Raw genomic sequence first — 20,263 nt, 5'->3', positions numbered from 1 at the left:
TGTACCAAATACTATCATACAAGAGCTTTTTCGCACAAGTGATTTTGCCATGTTACAATTTAAATGACTTGCATTTTTCTTTAAATAATAAAATGAATAAGTTGAAATGTGGGTTTTGTAAAATAAGGAGGGGATGTTTTTCTCATTATCATTTAATATTTTAATATGGCATTATTAGTTCATTAGAAGTATATAACCAGCTTTGCATTAAGCATAAATTGAAGTTTTTGACCTTACATTATTCTTTGCATTACAGTGATGGTGATAACTTTAGTTTGATCTTTCCTTGCAGGTACCAGAATAATAACATGATTTTCCATTGCAGATGTAACCCTGATCATTCCATACACCTTGCAGTTTGTTGCTTATTTTAGAGTTGTGCTCAAGTTAATTAAAGGTTAAAAGCTACAGCCAGCGCGAGTCTGACTGATCTATGGAGGGCAAAGGCTTTGAGCTTGGAAGGCCGCACGCGCTTACACAGCACTTATAAGATGTTATTCTTGGTGATTTTGTGCTTAGTCATGTTTTAATATGTTTTAAGTAGAAGTAGCTGATCCAGCAATATTCATTTAATATTATATACTTGATTTAGAGCAATACACACTGATGGTCTTAACAAATGAAAGAGTCCTTGTAGCTGCCATGTTGTGTCTTAGCAGGGTACAGACGGTTCCAGGAGACGGGGGCAGTCAGCGTCTGCCCTCGGGAAGGAGACAATGTTATTCTTTGTGTTAAATAAAATTGTCAACATTGATTGTATTACACCTGTCACTACGCAGGAGGGGGCGTTCTAATACCCTGATTTCATAAAACTATGGTGATGTGTTTTTTGAGATGAGATCTGAGACTGTCTGCATACAGTGTCCATCTCCCACGTGTGTGATCATTAAATCATCGTTTGACTCAACCCGACCGGACCAGTGTTGTTATTGTGGGTTTTTCCTCTGGTGTCCATCCCCAATATTTTGAACCTTAACAGTTTACATAAATTTTACTTGCCCGAAGGAATTTTCTTGTGCTCTTAAGTAAAAACAAAACATGTGTGCAAACACACAAGCACTGTTGCTTCACATCAACACTGGTTCATTTGTACAGTTGTTGTTAATTTATTTATCAAATGATCAGAAAGCCCGGGAAAATGATCTGCAAAAACAAATCTTTACTGCATACAGAGTGACTGTAGTACATAGTCACTTCCAGAGCCCCATTCTTAGCCAGGAAAAGCCCCAATTTAGATACATTTTCAGGGTCTTTGTTTCATACACCATCACTCAAAGCTATTTAGTTAACTAACATGACCATAAAAATAATAATGAATTAATTAGAGTTCAAACATTAATAATATTACTTATATTAATCATTAATAATAATGAAAATATAAGCTAGTTGATGAGGTTTCAGCTCTGGAAAAATTAACTTTGTCTTAATGTATGCTCAGCTATCCATGAAAGGAAGTCCCAAAAAGTTGACTCTGTTTTTCTCGATGCAACGTTTTCCTCCTTGACTACATCTATGAAAAAAATTCTGGCGTCTTCCCCTTTTCTTTTCTGCCTGCCAGCTCCATCTTCAACATCCTTTGTTCAATGTAGACTAACCCTGAACTCCACATGTCCAAACAATTTCAGCTTTGTCTCTAAAGCTGAGCTATCCCTCCTGGTCACTCCCAGTGACAATCTAACATCTTTAGCTCTGCGTCTTATCTTATTGTCATTGCCACCGTCTCCAAAGCGAAGAGAAATCCATATCTAAAAAACAAAACAAAAAGATTTCATTGAAGGCACCAGTGCAATGCTGGACAGCATTTAGGTAAGTGACAACTCTGCAGTTCTGATTGACAAAAGCACAAACTGTTTTGATGAGTTGTGAGATTCAAATGAGAAACTCATCAGTAGTAGTGAATTATATGTAGAAACAACAGTTTACAAAAATACAACGAGAAAGGTGAATTGGAGTGCAGTGACGGGGTAACAAGCGGAACCTTTCTCATTTGTCTTGTTTCCCGACTGGCTCAGCTCGGCTGTTTTTTTCCGGTGACAGCCGGAAGTGGTAGCAGGAGGCTTGTGGAGGTGACCGAATGGCTGATAGCAGAATAATTCTGTAAAGATTTCGTTAGCGCCAAACAAAAGCGACCAGAATTTGTTGATTTCAACAGTGTACGTTTACTCGGTGTCATGGGAGCCCACCTGGTCAGAAGATATGTCACCGAGACGGACACCGAACCCGACCCGGCGAAGAAATTCGAGTTCGACCCGCAGTTCGGCTTTGCAGAAAGGAAGGAGAGAGGTTGGTCTGCAGCTAGCAGCTCGGCTTCTTTTACAGCTGCATTATTTATTTATTTTTTTTATTACTTGAGACTGGAATTGATTTATTAGCAGCTAGTTTGGCCTGTCAAGTGTTAGCTTACGTTAGCTTTGCGGTAATGTGTTGGTTAGCTTACCAGCTAACTGGTTTTGTTAGTTTGTCATGAGCTGTACCAGGATTTCGGCACAGATTACTCATGAAGGGGATTCTTATCTCCGTTTCTGTCACAAGAAAGTTGTATTTTCATGGTTGCATTGCACAACTGGTTTAATCACTCACAGTTCAGATTAGGCTAGAAACTTTCTATGGACCTCTGTGCCAAGATACTTGGAGTCAGATGTACAAAAGTATACAAACAAAGTCTATACTGACAAAGTTTACTCTTCTCAAGAGTTTAGTTTGAGCATTCTCTTTCGCAACAGTTTACATAAGACCTGAGTGTTCATCAAACTACAATTAGACATCCTGTCTAGAAATGGAGGAAATTCTCGATTCTCATGATGAATGGGCGTCACAAAAGCAACTTCAAAATGCCTACCTCTGACTTGCTTAACCTATATTTATGTATCCACTGTAATAAAAGTGACAGAAGCCAGTGCAACATTGCAGAAGTCCTCTAGGAAGCTCCTCAATACTACTTTGGGGAGATGAGGCAAAGCTATCTAAAATACACAGAGAGATCCTTGGTCGCAAAAAATGATTTTTCCCAGGATACTATATTTAGCAGAGGTACATATTCATATAGCAACAACAATCATTTTAAAGAACGTTTTAATGCAGTGTAAAGAATCTGTACAGAGAACCCCAATTATCCAGCAGGCCACTTTTGGCAAACACTTAGCGACGGTGGGAAAAATAACTCATTTTTACTAGGAAGAGACTTCCAGTAGAACCAGGTCCTTGGAAGAACTTCTGTCTCCAATCGCCACATGGGGGGTGAGGGGAAAGGGTAGAGAATAAGAATGAATTTCCTGTTTGAAAAACAGTTCTGACCTCGACCCAGCTGGCACGTTTTTGTGTGATATTGAAAGGGCTGTAAAGTTAAATCACCCCAGAAACGTTGATAAAATCAAACCATTTTGTGCAAGCAATGGTTTGAAAAGTGTCAGAAGCAACTACTTTTGTGATTAACTTTTACTGCTTTCTCAATATCTTCAATCAAGACATGAAAATGTTTGGTGATATTAGTTTAGCCATATTGTGTTTATCCATAATTGTGACTAAGAATAAGGTCAGACCAATTACTTTTTATTGCAAGCTTCTATATCATATTCTATTTAGCACATCAGGGTGTTTTACTTGGTAATAATTCAAAATTTGTGTCCCTTTGTCAGAGATGATTGCGACACAGGAGCAGATGAACTTGGCCCAGTTGCCTGTGGGGCAGAGGGACTACTGTGCCCATTACCTCCTGAAACTCCTGAAGTGCAAGAGGGACAACTGGCCCAACTTCTTAGCCTGCAAGCATGAGAGACACGACTGGGACTACTGCGAGCACCAGGAGTAAGTGCTTACAGTTGTATAGACATTGTTGTTAGTGCTGCAATTTAAAATGATAAATAATAATCAAACTTAAAAATAAAACTTAAAAAAAAAACCATATATATAAAGTGAAAACTGAGGTCTGCTCCTATGAGTAGATCTTTATATATGGTAGATTCACTTTTTTAAAACTATTGATATTGAGGAAGCATGTATTACTGTCAGATGTAAATAAATCTTAGCCACACATGATTCATATCTAAAATACTTATGAAGTCTATGAAAACAATCTGGTCATGCGGAGTCTAAAAAACACAAGGTCCATTTAGCTTTCCTTTAACCTCCTAAGAGCCGAACTCTTTCATGGCATGCATTTTTAATTTCTCTTTTTACTATTTGGGCTGAGCAGAGCAACTAGTTTTCTTCTTCGAGTATCAAAGCAACACAAAACCCCAGATTTCATCAATAAACTTCACCCTGATGCTTGTGTGTTTCTGCCTGCAGCTATGTGATGCGTATGAAAGAGTACGAGAGGGAGAGGAGGCTCCAGCTGAGGAAGAAGAGAATTGAGGCTCAGGCTCAAGCGGCATAATCAGTTCATCCTCTGATTCTACTTCTTTGTATATACCTGCTACTGTTCACATTAAACAATATTGTTTAAGCTCTACATCCAGCATCTTATTACCGAAAATACAAACTGATGTTATAAAAGACAACTCAGCCTATTCAGATGAACCATTTCACCATAAAATGATTTTGATTTATTTGATCATTACTGTTTTAAAAGGTAATTTTCAAGTAGTGTAGATGTCATGAATTAACCTGAAATGACACAACCACATGTTGGTTTACTTTTTTAATAAATTACATCAGACATTAACAAATTAAGTTCTGTCACGGTTTCAGATTTAGATTTATGGAAATAAAAACTGAGAACTCTATGCTGAATATCACCAGGTGCAAATTCAACCCCTAAACAACAGTACTGGATGAAAAAAAAAGGAACTGGTGTCATATATACACTGGTTAGTTTAAGGGTGAAAACTGCTCTGGGAAAGCAAACATACATCAAAACTCAATTTACCAATAAGGGTTTGTCTGTCTTCAATAAAAAAATTTTAGAGCAATACTAGTGTTTTACATTCTCACACAAAACAAAAGGGGACAGATTACAGGAAGGGAAAACAAAGGTTGAACATCATGGGGGGGGGAAAAAAAACAGGCTCCTTTTCCCCAGTGTAGGTTTTAAAGCAAGGAAAAGGGGAGGGTTTGATTCCTACAAACAGGCAGTGCTGACTAGTCCTCTACAGGATGAAAGGCAGGATGGGCGAGCGGAGAGGAGGGTAGTCTCGGAACTCCTTCAGGTAGCTGCGGTGCTTCCCCTTTGCCCAAACGGTCATCTGGATGAAGCCCACCAAAGTAAAGAAGGCCACTGGCAGACACTGGGTCATGAGGGTGAAACCAAGCCAGGAGCCCAACTGCAGGAGGAAGGAGAAGGATGTGAGACATAAACTTTCCTTTTCCCCTTATCTGGTTCCTTTGTCACTACACTCCTACAGAGACGGTTGTCAACAGTGAGCTGTACACTGAGTTTTCAGATTTTTATGAATCCATATACATGTGATGGAAATGACTTTTTTTCCACTAAAGATTAATGAGGTAACTACACAATGGATTTACTTTACAGTCAGATTAAAATCTGGTGGGATGAACAGATTTTTTTCCCCCCACCACCAATCATTGACCTAACTTCCAGACTTCAGAATCCAATCACTAGATTGTCAAACAGAGCTCCAACAATCCAACTACAAGTCCAAAAATTCTGCTGTAAGACATCAAAGGTCCTGGGTCCATAACCTGACCGATGAACAACGTATAGTTCTCTCAAGGAGAAAAGCCAGTTATGCGATAAAGATGTACTAATGCCACCAGAGGGCAGCAAACTCTTTGATTAATGCAGCAGTTCTGAACCCTTCAGACTTGCTCCCCCCCTTGAGAAGAAGGAAAAAAGGCTGTTAACAACAAAAGGGTCCGGAGTTGAATTAAAGCACAAGGAAAGCAAAGGGGGGGAAAGATTAAATCTGCAGTTTCAATCCATATTTTCCCCCTGACCTATACTGGCTCACCCCATAGTTTAACAAACTGAACATACTTCAATACAAGTGAGACACTACAATTTATATATTCAAGTGAGAGAACATTCAGCTGCATGGTTAAAGCATCAATGACCCTCTTAAAACTGATTTGTTACTACAGTGGACAGAAAACCTTTAGCCACCAAAGTCATTAAACCTGTTACCTCATAGGTGTAGTTGGGACAGGAGACCAGCAGAAAGATCCAGGTGAAGGGGTTCTTGGTTGGATAGGGAATCTTCCTGGTCTTAGAGCCTGGATTTAGGGTGGGTGAATGAAAATTCAAAATATTTTCAATCCATGCAGTCATCTTTAGTTTTATTATTTGCTGACAGAATAATGTTTTGTTTAAAACTACTGAGACTGCAGAGAGACCACAATTTTATTTTTCAGTCAGATTTGGACTATGAAAATAGCACGCGCGCACACACACACACGAAACCAGGGTTCTATATGAAGTTTCTATATGAAGTTTTTATTTTACATTGAAAATGTCTAATGTCACATATTATATTTCATTATAACTTATCAACATCTTGAGGAAGTCACTTTTTGTTCATAGTCATAGGTGTAGTTTGAGTTTTTGTCATTTTCTATTAGGAAATATTAAAATCATAATACTCTTCAAATATTATTTCTAGAAAGAGAAGAAAAGGTATGGAGATATTGATGTACAGATTTGACAGGTGTGTTTACCTGGTGGACGAAGGTTCCGAAGAGCAATGTGGATGGAGAAGTTGCCGATCTGACAGAACTGGAAAAAGAAACCATGTCACTCCTAACGTGTTAAATCAAAACAAAACAAAAAAAGTGTTTTAAAAAAATCTAATCGTAGAAATGTTCTTACCAAGAATATGATGAGGGCAATTCTTATCTGTTGCTCCCCATAAACTGCAAGAGAGGCAATCAATGTAATCAGCAAAGGGGGAAAAAAAGAGTTACAATGACACACTGGCACGTGTGAGCGTTGATTGTAAGAAATTGTAGCTGCATGCATACTCACTGGGTGGCGTATATAGCGGGTGGTTGATGTAATAAGCCATCCATGCTGCAAAGCCCCAGTAGTAGGTACAGTTCTAAAACAGAATGTGACAGAAGCATTGTCAGCCCAACATTTTCAGTCAGAAAATGAAACACTTTTCATCTTGTACCGTACTTAAACCAGATCTTCAAAACACATATTTGTATGCGGTAAGGTAACATGGATGAATGCATTTCTAAATCACCTTGAAGATGTTGCGTAACGGCATTGTTCCATGAGAGAAGCGATGGACAAACAGCGTCTCCAGGAGTCTCTTAACGTAGTGGAAAGAGTGACACATACAGGCAAGACTGGAAAAATATAGGCACTTGATTAGCCTTATTAAATTTTTTTTTTAAATAACTTAAAAAATATTGGCGGCTGCTAGTATTTTTTAAGCCTTGCTGCCTCCCCGGCAGGGTGACAACAATAACCCATCAGCCTTTTTAAAATAAATAAAAAAATAAAATAGGTGTCCTTCATTAAGTTGCAAACAAAGCAATGCTTCTTTTAGTTTAGATTATTTAATGCAACTTTCTTTTGACTGCTTACAGCAAGTTTCTGGGGTTCTGTCAGACTACAGACTAGTTCACATTTAATAAAATCCATTTATAAACCGATGAACACAGTTTGTAGTCTACATCTAAAATTCTGGCAGGTCATTAGTTTGATCCTAAATGTGCAATGTTCACACTATACGACCACATTTGACACCACTGAGCTAAAATAAGGCAAATACAAACACTGATAAGCAGACATTAAAGTATTTGATATACAATTAGGGATAAAACTCATCAGAAGTGTTTACAACACTAAGCTTACAATGTTGTTTACTACAGCTAAAGCTTTATATTTAGGTGACAGGCACAAGAGTGTTATCTTCTATTTGAGCTGTTGAGATGGTCACAAAAGAGGACAAGCAGGCTCTGTTTGACTACCTAAGTGTTCTGAAAGTGTGTTTGAGACACTCACTGTACAACCCAGTGTTTACTGGTGGTAAAGTCATATTTGGGTGGGTAGATGAAGGGAACCCTGAAGTAGAACAACAGATAGATGACCAGTGGACCGGTGTACTCTGTTAGGAAAACCTGGAAAAACAAAAAAAAAAAACAAAGGAACAAGAAAGATTAGTCAGAACTTTGGAGACTCAAACAATGAACATACACTCTCAGTTATTTTAACCTTGGTCATACAGTGGGGCAAAAAAGTATTTAGTCAGCCACCGATTGTGCAAGTTCCCCCACCTACAATGACAGAGGTCAGTAATTTGCACCAGAGGTACACTTCAACTGTGAGAGACAGAATGTGAAAAATAAATAAATAAAAAAAATCCATGAATCCACATGGTAGGATTTGTAAAGAGTTTATTCGTAAATCAGGGTGGAAAATAAGTATTTGGTCAATAACAAAACTCAATACTTTGTAACATAACCTTTGTTGGCAATAACAGAGGTCAAACGTTTACTATAGGTCTTTACCAGGTTTGCACACACAGTAGCTGGTATTTTGGCCCATTCCTCCATGCAGATCTTCTCGAGAGCAGTGATGTTTTGGGGCTGTCGCCGAGCAACACGGACTTTCAACTCCCGCCACAGATTTTCTATGGGGTTGAGGTCTGGAGACTGGCTAGGCCACTCCAGGACTTTCAAATGCTTCTTACGGAGCCACTCCTTTGTTGCCCGGGCGGTGTGTTTTGGATCATTGTCATGTTGGAAGACCCAGCCTCGTTTCATCTTCAAAGTTCTCACTGATGGAAGGAGGTTTTGGCTCAAAATCTCACGATACATGGCCCCATTCATTCTGTCCTTAACACGGATCAGTCGTCCTGTCCCCTTGGCAGAAAAACAGCCCCATAGCATGATGTTTCCACCCCCATGCTTCACAGTAGGTATGGTGTTCTTGGGATGCGACTCAGTATTCTTCTTCCTCCAAACACGACGAGTTGAGTTTATACCAAAAAGTTCTACTTTGGTTTCATCTGACCACATGACATTCTCCCAATCCTCTGCTGTATCATCCATGTGCTCTCTGGCAAACTTCAGACGGGCCTGGACATGCACTGGCTTCAGCAGCGGAACACGTCTGGCACTGCGGGATTTGATTCCCTGCCGTTGTAGTGTGTTACTGATGGTGACCTTTGTTACTTTGGTCCCAGCTCTCTGCAGGTCATTCACCAGGTCCCCCCCCGTGTGGTTCTGGGATCTTTGCTCACCGTTCTCATGATCATTTTGACCCCACGGGATGAGATCTTGCGTGGAGCCCCAGATCGAGGGAGATTATCAGTGGTCTTGTATGTCTTCCATTTTCTGATGATTGCTCCCACAGTTGATTTTTTCACACCAAGCTGCTTGCCTATTGTAGATTCACTCTTCCCAGTCTGGTGCAGGTCTACAATACTTTTCCTGGTGTCCTTCGAAAGCTCTTTGGTCTTGGCCATGGCGGAGTTTGGAGTCTGACTGTTTGAGGCTGTGGACAGGTGTCTTTTATACAGATGATGAGTTCAAACAGGTGCCATTCATACAGGTAACGAGTGGGGGACAGAAAAGCTTCTTACAGAAGACGTTACAGGTCTGTGAGAGCCAGAGATTTTCCTTGTTTGAGGTGACCAAATACTTATTTTCCACCCTGATTTACGAATAAATTCTTTACAAATCCTACCATGTGGATTCATGGATTTTTTTTTCACATTCTGTCTCTCACAGTTGAAGTGTACCTCTGGTGCAAATTACTGACCTCTGTCATCATTTTAGATGGGGGAACTTGCACAATCGGTGGCTGACTAAATACTTTTTTGCCCCACTGTAAATTATTTTCCATCTGCTTGTCCTGCATCTCCCTGCAGAGACAAAACAACCTTCACTGTCAAAGTCGACTTCTGTGTAGCAAATTAACCTCAAAGTTAGGTCTAAACGTCTGACCCACAAACACACACTCAATTTCTACACACAGGGAAAACTCTATATAGCTCTGCTTGATCCCACTTGCACTGATGTATCTGGGCTTGACAGGGCTGTTGGACCCATTCATGGCAGCACAATATGTTCCTGTCTTTGGAGCTGTCTTTGTGTTGTACTCACTGTGACCCAGCTGATCTGAGCTCCCAGGTCTCTGAAATAGAAGGTGGCTGTAGTCCCTACAGGAAGATGCTGCAGAACGTCCTCGTCCTTCAGAGACTTCCCCTCTGAAAAACACACGTTACTTAATATGAGATTTAAAATGTATTTAAAATAAATAAATTATAAAAATAAATGATTTAAAGTCAGAAGGAAAACATTGATTTAAGTGGACCTACTTGGGTCAAGGCGAATGGACTGTCGGGCTGGGTACCACTGAGGATCTGAAACAAACAAAACCAGATCTTCTTAAGACTGTTTTGATGTATTTATCTAGGCTACGTTAGAAGATTTCCTTGATCTTGACTTAGATTTATGAGGCTGCAGACAGATGGCACTCACGGCTTTTGTGGAACATAGACTTGATCTCCCCGATGGTGGCATTTGGCTCAACCTACAAATAACATCACAATAAATAAGTGCAGGGACGTGTACATACAAAGGAACAGATAATAACCCTGTTTTCCATTCATGATGGTGATTAGGGGTAAATTTAGCTTTGACTGTGTGCGCACACCCCATGGATGTGAGCTATTTAACAGCTGGTATTAGGGTTTCAAAGAAACTTGGCACAGAGACACACAGCCAAAGTACACAACCTCATGCCAGGCTGCCAGCAATGGCTCAACAACCCCCCAATATAAAAAAGGAATGACGACGAAACAGAAACACGAAGAGCGCACAAAGGTAAATATGGACATGAACAGTTGTTACAGGACAACAAACAGTGAAACCCTGGGGAATTAGCTTGAATCTTGTTGTTTAAAGTAATAATCACTGTCACAATTATTTGAACAAGGGGTTTTATCTGTTTAAGCTAAGGAGGCATGCATTCAAACAAAACGAACAACCAAAACAAAACTACAGTCTGCTTTTAGCAGGTTGACAGTGTGGCGAGTTCTGCTAATCTTAGGGCACATACTAACTTCTAATGTTATCTGTGATATGATTTATTTGGAGCAATGTACAATTAGGCAGAAATGAATTTAACATCTTTGTGTCATCTGACTCCAAGCATACTGCCATTATAAAATCTGGCACAGATACAGTGGTCCCTCGCGGTTCACCTTTCGCGGCCTCGTGGACTTTTTTGGTGCAATTATGCCTGTTTTTCTTTCTTTCTTTTTTTGTGCATTGTGTTCTCCGCCCTGATTGGCTGTAAACCATTGTCAATCAATCTCGTGCTGTGTCTCCTGCACAGTATAGATTGCATTCAGCTTGTCAAATTTACATAAATCTTCAATCGCGAGCAGTGTGACTCTGCTGTGCTGTACTGTATGTAAGTTTTCTCCCTAACAAACAACAATGTCCACGAAATGTTTTGCACCGTCAGGTGCCTTTGGTTTCATTCTATGATACAAAGGTTTGAACTTTGAGAGTGTTTAAACAAGAGAGAAAAGTGTGACAATATTCATGCCTGTCTGAGAAAAGTGTATACTGAGGGGTTTTACAGCCTTAAAACATCTATAATAACTGTAATAAATAAAGTTGGCTACTTCGCGGATTTCACTTATCTCCCGTGATAAACGAGGGGCCACTGTATACATTTCTACATGACAAAAGTGTCATATTGTTATTCCAACAACGCCATACGTTTGATATTCTGGATATCTATAATTGAGCCATTTGTAAATATTAGAGCTATTTTGACATTTTTTAACTTTATAATATATTGTCTTATTTAATTTAGTTCAGTCTGTTACTGTTCTTATGGTCTTAGAGCAACTGTAACAACATATTTTCCTTGGGAATTAAGTATTTGATTCTGATCCTGTTCCACTTACTAGTGCCCATAAAACTGAGACAAGCCGGGGCAAGTCTGACCGCGAGAGCTGTGCGTCAGCCTGATTTATTTACCTTAAAAGGGAGGTACTTCAACCTCCTCTAACAAACAAAACATACAAGAAAACTGTTTCTGCTGAAAATGGAAACAACAAACTTCTCTCACCAGTTAAGGTGAAAACACCATCAAGTACAACCAGGCTATGGAGGAGGAGATGGCAGCAACTGGTGGTCAGTGATCTTAATGTAAACAAATGACCCAAAGAATTGCTGGAGCACTCGCTAACTGCGCTAAATATGACAGGAAGAGCAAGCAGATTGAAAATGAAGGCTTTAAGCATCTTGTTAAAAAACTCAACCCAAGCTTCAACTTCTTGGTACAAAATATTTTTTTGTGTTTTACTATTTGACAATATTTTAACCACAATAAGGTTAATTTAAAGACAGTTGTTTTATACTTCAACTTAAAATTTCCAGGGAAAACACTACCTACGCTAAATTTGTGCTTACATTTGGTTTATAATATGTCACTGGATATACTGCTGGGTCACTACTATTGTACTATAACGCTGCTGCGGGCACCTTTTTCAGTAGTCGCTCTTTGAATTAGGTACGGTCTCATAAACAGCAGTAGCTCATAAAAAAAGGAAAATGTCTTTCATTTACTTTAACTTGCTAAAATGCTGCTGTTTGCAAGCTGTGAGTATCAATAACACAACCCTCGATGAACCTGCGTTTCTTTCCATCTGGGAACCAGGGACCTTTTTTGCACATTGGGTGATTGTGAGAACCACTACACTAAGTTAAGACTAAAATGCCATTACAGTTTCTTAGCCAGGCCAGCACTTTTCAGTGTAGACAGTTTAGCAATGGTAAGCCATCTCTGCAATTGTCTTTAAAAAAGGATGGGAACTATTTTTTAAGCTTTAAATCAAACTTGCATTGTCTTGCTGATTGCTTATTTCAGTGCTCACAAGGAGTGTAAGGAGATACTGCTTTACATTCTGTCATCATCTGCCTGTTGAAGTGTCGCTCCCTCGTCTTGGCTTTCAAAGATCGTGTGACAAATCAGTAGTAGACTGAGCAGGTCTGCTGCTGTAATTGACTTGGCTTCTGTTCATGTCCCCCCGAAGACTACATGCCATTTTCAGCAGGATGACATCACTATGGTTGAATTAGATGGACCAACCACCTCTCTGGACTCCCACTCTTTCTGCAGGCCTCATTTAGTATGAAGTCAGTCAGTCATATACACACACTGAGCCAGACATAATACAGAACTTGATTTTTATTTATTTATTTTTTTAAATGTGTCACACAGCTTGTCAGTTTAGCTCCGTTAGCCTACTTTGGAGGACCAAGCCTCTCTCCCAAAGGGCCTTCTGTCCAGATTCCAAATCTATATCTGTCACATCTGTCAAGCTGCCTCCAAAGAGGTGATAAGATTGATGATGTTATCACCATAGAAACTCTGCTAAGCTGACAACAGAGTATAATCCCATAAGGATACAACCTTATACTCTGCGGTCCTGAGGAGTAGCCTTCAATAAGCAGAGTCTGCCGTGGCTGATCACACCGTGAATTTGACTAATGCAACTCTACACTCACCGGACTCACAACAGCAATACACTAAACAGTTCTAATGCAAGAGCAATAACCTGCAGGCTGAGCACTAACAATTTAAATCTGTCAAACATTACAATAACATAAGCACAGGGGGAGTAGAAATAACTGTAAATATGCCTGATAAAGTTGGCTTAAACATCCTTTCAAAGTAAATATGGCTAATGCAGTGCTGATACCCACTTAGTCCCAACTGTAAACACAACTGAAGTCCATCAGTCAACACATTGGTCAAATGTAACAGCGGTGCAAATGGTTTGTTGTATTGCAGAAAAAGGGCACACATTTCAAAATTAAAAAGAAATTTAAAACTGATGTTAAATGTCAATGAATGTAAAGTCTAAAGCAATCTTGTACTAATTCTGCTTCTGTTGTGATAGATTTTATAGCTACTAAAGCTGTTAGAGTTAAACTGATGCAATCAACAGACTATTGTTCATATTTTTTGTCTTAATATCTTATGTATCTTCAAACAGGTTCAATCACATTTTGGAATAAACAGCACAAACGCAGAAATATTTGCATTTTTCAAAGACTGTAGGAGTGGTTAAATAGGGCCAAACCTGAATCTCATACATATACGCACACTTTATATATATGATCAATATAATTGTCATGATTAATACCACTGACCAGACAGTGACAAACAAGAAGTAAATCTGAAAAACTACATATGTGCTGCAATACTGTAGTAGCTGCTCAATTTAAGGTGCATTTCTATAGTAGAAATCATTCTTTTGCTCTTATGCTGCAGTCACACTGTGGAAAACAGTGGTTAGAGACAACAGCTCCACCAAAATTACTGCAACGTGTGCAAAACTGACTCCAGGTCTGTGAACACCCACAGTTTGTAGCATTCTTTAAAGTTTCTTTGGTGTGCAAAGACAGCAAAAAAATAGCAATAAGATCGATTTAGTTTGCTATTGAAAGGACTTGTGTTGTCAATTATACACAATCTGTTCGTTATAAAGTAGCAAAGATTGCAATGTGTTGCTGTCTGCATACATTGATAATCATATTAGCTACCTTCAGCCAGAAGCACATAGATTTGAAACAGAAATTCCTCAACAGATAGTGAAATTGTTGCTGCAGGACCCAGAATAACCAGAATACAACCAGTTGGCAACCAGTTGAATCAAGTCTCTCACTGCAAAGTGGTGAGTTGCAGTTGAGTTACGGTCATCGACTCAGACTGATTCCGAATGATTGTAACATGCTGAAAGACTCTCTGTGTCTAGAAATTACACGGCTACTTGCAAACCATTGCCAATATGCAAAACAAACAGCTGTTAGTCTGAGTTGGGCTGTGACTGTTTGGAGACAGGATGCCTCCCACCAGGTGTCCTGTAACCTCAAAAGTGCCCAAATGTTGAGGGTGTTGCATGTTGAACTTCTGAGCAACCAGCTGTTCGTCACACCTACTTGTGATTGTTCACAATCACCAGGCAACCACTCAAGTGTGGTTCTGGTCATATTTTATAAAGTGTCATAGTGCAACATGGGAATGCCTTGAAAGTGTCTAGCAATATTTAATCATACATTATCAACATATTTCACTGCACATAAGCGCATGCATGTCTGAGGCCATGCACAACTGTGATTGCATTGATATTGTAATGCCCAGTGCTTTAAGTGAACCATCTGTCCGACCACTCCAAAATAACAAGTGTGGGATAAATACAGGCTACAGATGTAACACAAGACTGCATTAGGCTGCAGTTGTTACTCTTATTTTGTACATGTCTTCTTGTATGTGCGTCAATAACCTCTACCATATCCAGATAAATAAAACCAGTAGTGCTGTGCTGTATGTATGAAAGGCACTTCTGTGTGTGCACCATTTACAGACAGCAGCACTCAAAGGCTGTGCACACCCACTGACAGACAGTGGGGACTACAGCTATAGCAGCTTTTCCATGTTCTAGAAAACACCTGACTTACATAAAAAGACCATTCTACTGAAGTATAAGGAGAGAAATATTGGGTCTATTGGACTGAGCAGAGAAGCAATGATTACATGTGCACAAGCAGTTTTTAAAAAGATCAGGTATCAAAGTAAGTTAGGTGTGAAAGTAAAATTAAAGTTGCATAAATATTTAAGAAAAAAAAAGGTTCCACAAATGTGTAAAAAAAAGAGGACTGACGTCTTACCTTGTCCAGGAAGCAGAGCTTGTCCTTGGTCTTGGCGTCCAGAATCTCCACCTCAAAGAAAACAACAGCCTTTTTAGTTTTTTTGGCAGGTTTGCGTTTACTCTGGGCTTGGACCGGCAGCGGGGCCGGCACTACTGCCCCGTTAGCCACCCTTTTGTTGCCTGTGGCCTCTAATGCTAGGGCATCCATGTCCACAGTTCTTCTCCTGCTCTCGGTTTATTCCCGTCTTCCCCTCAGTTCTCTCGTCACTCTCCACCTCTCAAATGTTTATCTCAGATGCGGGCTAAGCTGGAGAAGAGAGAGGAGGCTCTCAGCTGTGGAAATAAATCTGTCTCTCCCTCTACCTCTGCCATTCTTTTACTCTCCCTCCCTCCCTGTCTGCACCCCACTCATTCCTTCACTTCTGTTGTGCCACTTTAACTCCCAGGCGACCCCTGCAGCACAAACATATGCCGCCTGTGTGTGTGTGTGTGTGCGCATATGTAGGAATGCCCAGTATTCCCCAGCTGTCACCTGTGTTTATCATTAAAGAAACTTCAGGAGCTGAGAGCAACAGCTTCCTTTCAGAGCTGCAGTGACTTGCATTTGAAATATAACTCGTTTCTAAAAACAGACGCCTGATGACCACTGACACTTCTCAACTCCCAGCTAAGTAGGATGATGAAGAAGAGGTAGAGTGACAACACCCCTTTCTAGTTAGACCCCCCAGTCTTCATCTACCCAGCTAAATATAAAACACCTCCTGCTAAGTCCACATAACCTGACCTCTCCCTACAGACCCCACAGCCATCTGTGTCTATTTTGTGATGTCACGCTCTTACTGTTAACCATACTATGCTGACATTCAATCAGCTCCTAACTTCAACCCCCATGTCCATCACTGTGACACCAGTTTAAGGTTTCACTATCACAGCCTACAGGAGTTTTACAGTATGAAACCAAACTGAACAGCCAAACGTCTCAGTCACATACGACTACAGTCGCCTATTTCTGCCACCTCAGGGTGATAATTCCCCCCCCCAAAGTCTGAGGGCTTAGTCAGGGTATTCCCCTTGGCAAACTTCGCCATTCCACTACCTAAGAACGAAGACTTGGGATACAATTTCAAAAAATGAATGACAGACATGCAGTCACAAGTGGCAGCAGGATCAGATCCGAACTTGGATTTGGATGTGTAAATGCAGACCATCTTATGTAGCTAATTACCCGTATGTCCACTACATGTATCCAAACATCAGATTTAAACAGGGGCTAAATTTGAATGTTATTCTGGTTAAAAAAAAAAAAAAAAAAAAAAAGGGGGGGGGGGGGGGGGGATAAATAAAAAATAACTTCGTGTCGCTCATAATTTACTATTCAAGTTTTAAATGTCAGAATTGTGAACACTTGTTCACCTTCACACTGCTTTGATTAAATGTACAAGACTCAGATGACGCATTGACCATTGTTTGTCATTTTTGCAAGGCAGCCTGTCTGATTAAATGAAGTGATTTAATTAGTTTATTATTGTCCTGAAAAAGGTAGTCACATAGATTGGGAAGGGGAAAAAAAACGAGGCAGACACATGACAATGCTGCCGAGACTTTGGGAAAAATAATCCTATCTCAGTTTCTGTGTCAGGCATACCCTCCGCCTGAGCACCTCCCCCTGTCTCATCTATCTATATAAAAGCTCTGGCAGTGACTGTGCTGCTAATACACTCTGGGGTGAGAGTGGGAACAGGGAGCACCAAGCTTAAGTGGACTTTCATAATGACTACACAGAACCTATTTATTCAAGGTAAGAGATCATTTTAAAATATTTTTCACCAATCAAAGTAGAAACATTTTGGCTTTGTATGCATTTCTAGATACTCATTACATGTTGATGACTGTGAAGTTGCTCTCTGGTGCTATCTTGTGTAAATGCATTAAAACAGAGATTAAACAGTTAAAACCAAAAAGTCACACTAATGTTTTGGAAGAATCATGAGCTATAACACCTGCAGCCTAATTTATTTTTATCTTCATAGGTAACTCTCTGAGGAGGCAGTTAACTAAAATATATACATATATATAAAAGTAGGACAATAACATCAGAACAGATTGAATTTAGGATTTCGTGTTATCCAGTTAACTTCAGACTAAACCTGATTTTTAGGACTACAAAGGTGGTTCATTTCTTACTGGGCTACATCGCCATAGTAACTTATGCTATGAATCTAACCTGCTACAGAGAAGGCCATGTGCCAGAATATTTTATTTTATACTGGTTGATCTCTAGAGTAAAATGTCAATCATATATATTTAATCTCTGTAATATTCTGGATATTTGTAATTGAGCTATTCATATATATGTTAGACTCATGTCTTATATTTTGTAATATATTGTATTATTTCATTTAGTTCAGTCTGTCACTGTTCTTATTGTCTTGGAGCAACTGGAACCACATAATTTCCTTAAGGATTAATAAAGTATTCTGAGTCATATTTTTATATTACAGTTCTATCTGTAAAAAGCAGCCTTTCTGATGGCCGTACACTTGTGAATGTTTGTAATTTATCTGCCAATGCTACCACTTTTGTGTGAACGCGCAGGGGGAACCTGAGTATTAGCTAGTTAATAATCTGCTTCATGTGACTGCTTATCCTGACTAAGTGAATCTAGATAACAGAAAGACAGCCTGGGTATGTTGAATTCACTTCATCGTACAGAACCCAGGATGTGGTGGACTGATTTTAGCTCAAGTCAAGTTAGTCAAGATGACAGAGCGCTCTGAATCCAGTTTAGCTGTTTGGTTTCCAAAAGAGAAAGAACCACAGATATGATGTTAATTAAAGTTTAACATATGCAACATAAGGGCTGCATGCCCTAGTGTGGTGTAGACAGATTGTAAGCATGGAAAAAAGCCCTTACAGTGCAAATAAAGTTGATGCAGTGTGAAGAAGACGAAATTGTTCAATTAAACCAATGTTTAATAAATGATTTAGTTTTATACAATTTAAAAGCATACAAGTATGCATTTTACTTCAGACATAATCTAATGGAGTTTGTTCTTAGATATTTTTAAAAATCTTTTTCGGTCTTTTTTTTCCTCATTTAAATTCTAATCCTGCCAACAGGTCTCAAAAGCGACACCTGTCAACGGAGAAAGGGGCAGCCAGAGCAGTTACTGGGTGGATTGGTTTCTGTCAGACTGCTTCAGATCCTGTCTGATGGGTTTTTTTGTGCTCATGAAACGGTTAACATCTGGAGAAACGTAAGGTGCTTGCACAAGTAAAACGGCTGTTTGAAACAGGAAGCTTTTCACGTTTGCGATAAAGCAGTAAAGAGGCCCTTATGCACATTTTTCCTTCTTAATATACAAATATCTAATTAATTTCACTCATTCCACCTCATTTAAAATGTATTTTTATTATTATTTTTTAAACCCACAGTTATACTACAGGGGTTAATTTAGAAGTGCTGAGATTGCGCACTTGACCGTTCACCTGCATTGGGTAAGAATAAGATAAGAAGCGCCATGAGTCACTCCGGCCAGAGATGGCGATGATGCCGAGCATTATCCTACCTACACCCAGTTATCAGTCTTCAGCTAACAGAGAAGTAGCCTACACTTTACAATGAGAACTTATCAAACGCTCAGCGTAAGTATAATTAATCATATCAGCGGGTGTTGTTTGTGTTTCGGATACAGGATTTGCCAATTAAACCGCGACTTTAACGACAACAGGCCACAGCACCTCGTTCATATAGGGCACAGTATATGAGAGGCGGCGATGCAGCAGCGTGCTATTTTTACTGCTCACGTTTAAAGCTTTTAATTTGAACCTCTTTTCGCTGATTTGGAGAATTGTCTGAGAACTTGTGGGATTATTTAATTAATTCATTTGTAGCCACACTGACGGGTAAAGTTTCATAGATACTACTTACCTCGTAGTGCTTCATCTTGGCAGTTTGCACCCCTTCCTTAGTATCCCAGATGAGTGACAGGAGACCGTCCAATCAGCGTAGTAATACACAACTGCTGAGGCACAGAGCCGTGTACCATAGGTCAGCACTGCGATCGCGCCGCAGCCAATCAGCTCCCGCATCAATTGCGCGTACACGCCCGGCTTATCAAGGATGTAGCCAATGGGACTTGAGCATTGGGAGCGGTCGCGTCTACGCCGATATTGTTGGATTTTTTTGTAGTCTAAAGGGCAGCTCTCTCAAGTGAACAAGAGATTGTAGAAAACGGTTTTTCCCTGCAGTCACCCGTTTTCAATTATCTAGTACTTTTTATGTTTAATTGCTTTTACTTTGGATATTTTTTGACTGGAACTACATCATTTAAACTTTAAACGTTTGCTTAGTCTTTGGGTCATCTAATCTAGCTAATGGGTCATCTTATCCCTGTAAATTAAGTGTTGTATTAATAAAGTTTGATTTTTTTAAATTACATGTCATGTGTCACTTCAATGTCTCAAATTTAATGCATTAGTGCATTTGTATGTTTTTGTTTGTCACATTACTGGTGGACTCTTTTGTCACTCCATTTCCTCTTTCAGAATCACTTTTCAACCACTCAACATTTGACAAATGGACAGCATCCTCCAAGTCGAGCAACATGCAGTTGGGATTTGTGCTTAACGCATGGTAGTGCAATTGTGTCAGTTTGCCACTGTGCATAGGTAAA

The 20,263-nt window shown here is 39.6% G+C and overlaps 2 protein-coding genes and 1 long non-coding RNA gene across 4 annotated transcripts; 2 read left to right on the top strand and 1 right to left on the bottom strand.

The window, feature by feature from the left end:
* Positions 1 to 2,011: 2,011 nt before the first annotated feature.
* Positions 2,012 to 4,450, top strand: ndufb7 (NADH:ubiquinone oxidoreductase subunit B7). The gene is made up of 3 exons (XM_085459965.1): positions 2,012 to 2,283; positions 3,636 to 3,804; positions 4,288 to 4,450. Exons 1-3 carry the CDS (start codon positions 2,172 to 2,174, stop codon positions 4,373 to 4,375), a joined length of 369 nt encoding a protein of 122 aa, XP_085316091.1. The 5' UTR covers positions 2,012 to 2,171; the 3' UTR covers positions 4,376 to 4,450.
* Positions 4,451 to 4,626: 176 nt separating this feature from the next.
* On the bottom strand, positions 4,627 to 19,658 carry tecrb (trans-2,3-enoyl-CoA reductase b). 2 transcript variants are annotated; one of them, XM_085459964.1, is made up of 12 exons: positions 19,519 to 19,658; positions 15,607 to 15,657; positions 10,393 to 10,444; positions 10,230 to 10,274; positions 10,015 to 10,118; positions 7,910 to 8,025; positions 7,143 to 7,248; positions 6,920 to 6,992; positions 6,764 to 6,807; positions 6,613 to 6,670; positions 6,083 to 6,171; positions 4,627 to 5,261 (listed from the first exon to the last, which is right to left on the bottom strand). In XM_085459964.1, exons 1-12 carry the CDS (start codon positions 19,531 to 19,533, stop codon positions 5,088 to 5,090), a joined length of 927 nt encoding a protein of 308 aa, XP_085316090.1. In that variant the 5' UTR covers positions 19,534 to 19,658; the 3' UTR covers positions 4,627 to 5,087. The 2 variants fall into 2 exon arrangements, with proteins under 2 accessions (XP_085316090.1, XP_085316089.1); XM_085459963.1 differs by lacking the exon at positions 19,519 to 19,658 and having other exon boundaries at positions 15,607 to 16,002.
* Positions 17,262 to 20,028, top strand: LOC146708193 (uncharacterized). The gene is made up of 2 exons (XR_014920937.1): positions 17,262 to 17,385; positions 18,708 to 20,028. It is a non-coding gene; the product is annotated as an uncharacterized LOC146708193 (long non-coding RNA).
* Positions 20,029 to 20,263: the final 235 nt, after the last annotated feature.

The sequence above is a fragment of the Copadichromis virginalis genome, linkage group LG6, assembly GCF_057382275.1.
Source record: "Copadichromis virginalis isolate Kocher_CV1m ecotype Utaka linkage group LG6, C_Virginalis_male_GT1.1, whole genome shotgun sequence".
NCBI classification, from domain to species: domain Eukaryota; kingdom Metazoa; phylum Chordata; class Actinopteri; order Cichliformes; family Cichlidae; genus Copadichromis; species Copadichromis virginalis.
This window is presented reverse-complemented; position numbering and strand designations above follow the sequence as displayed.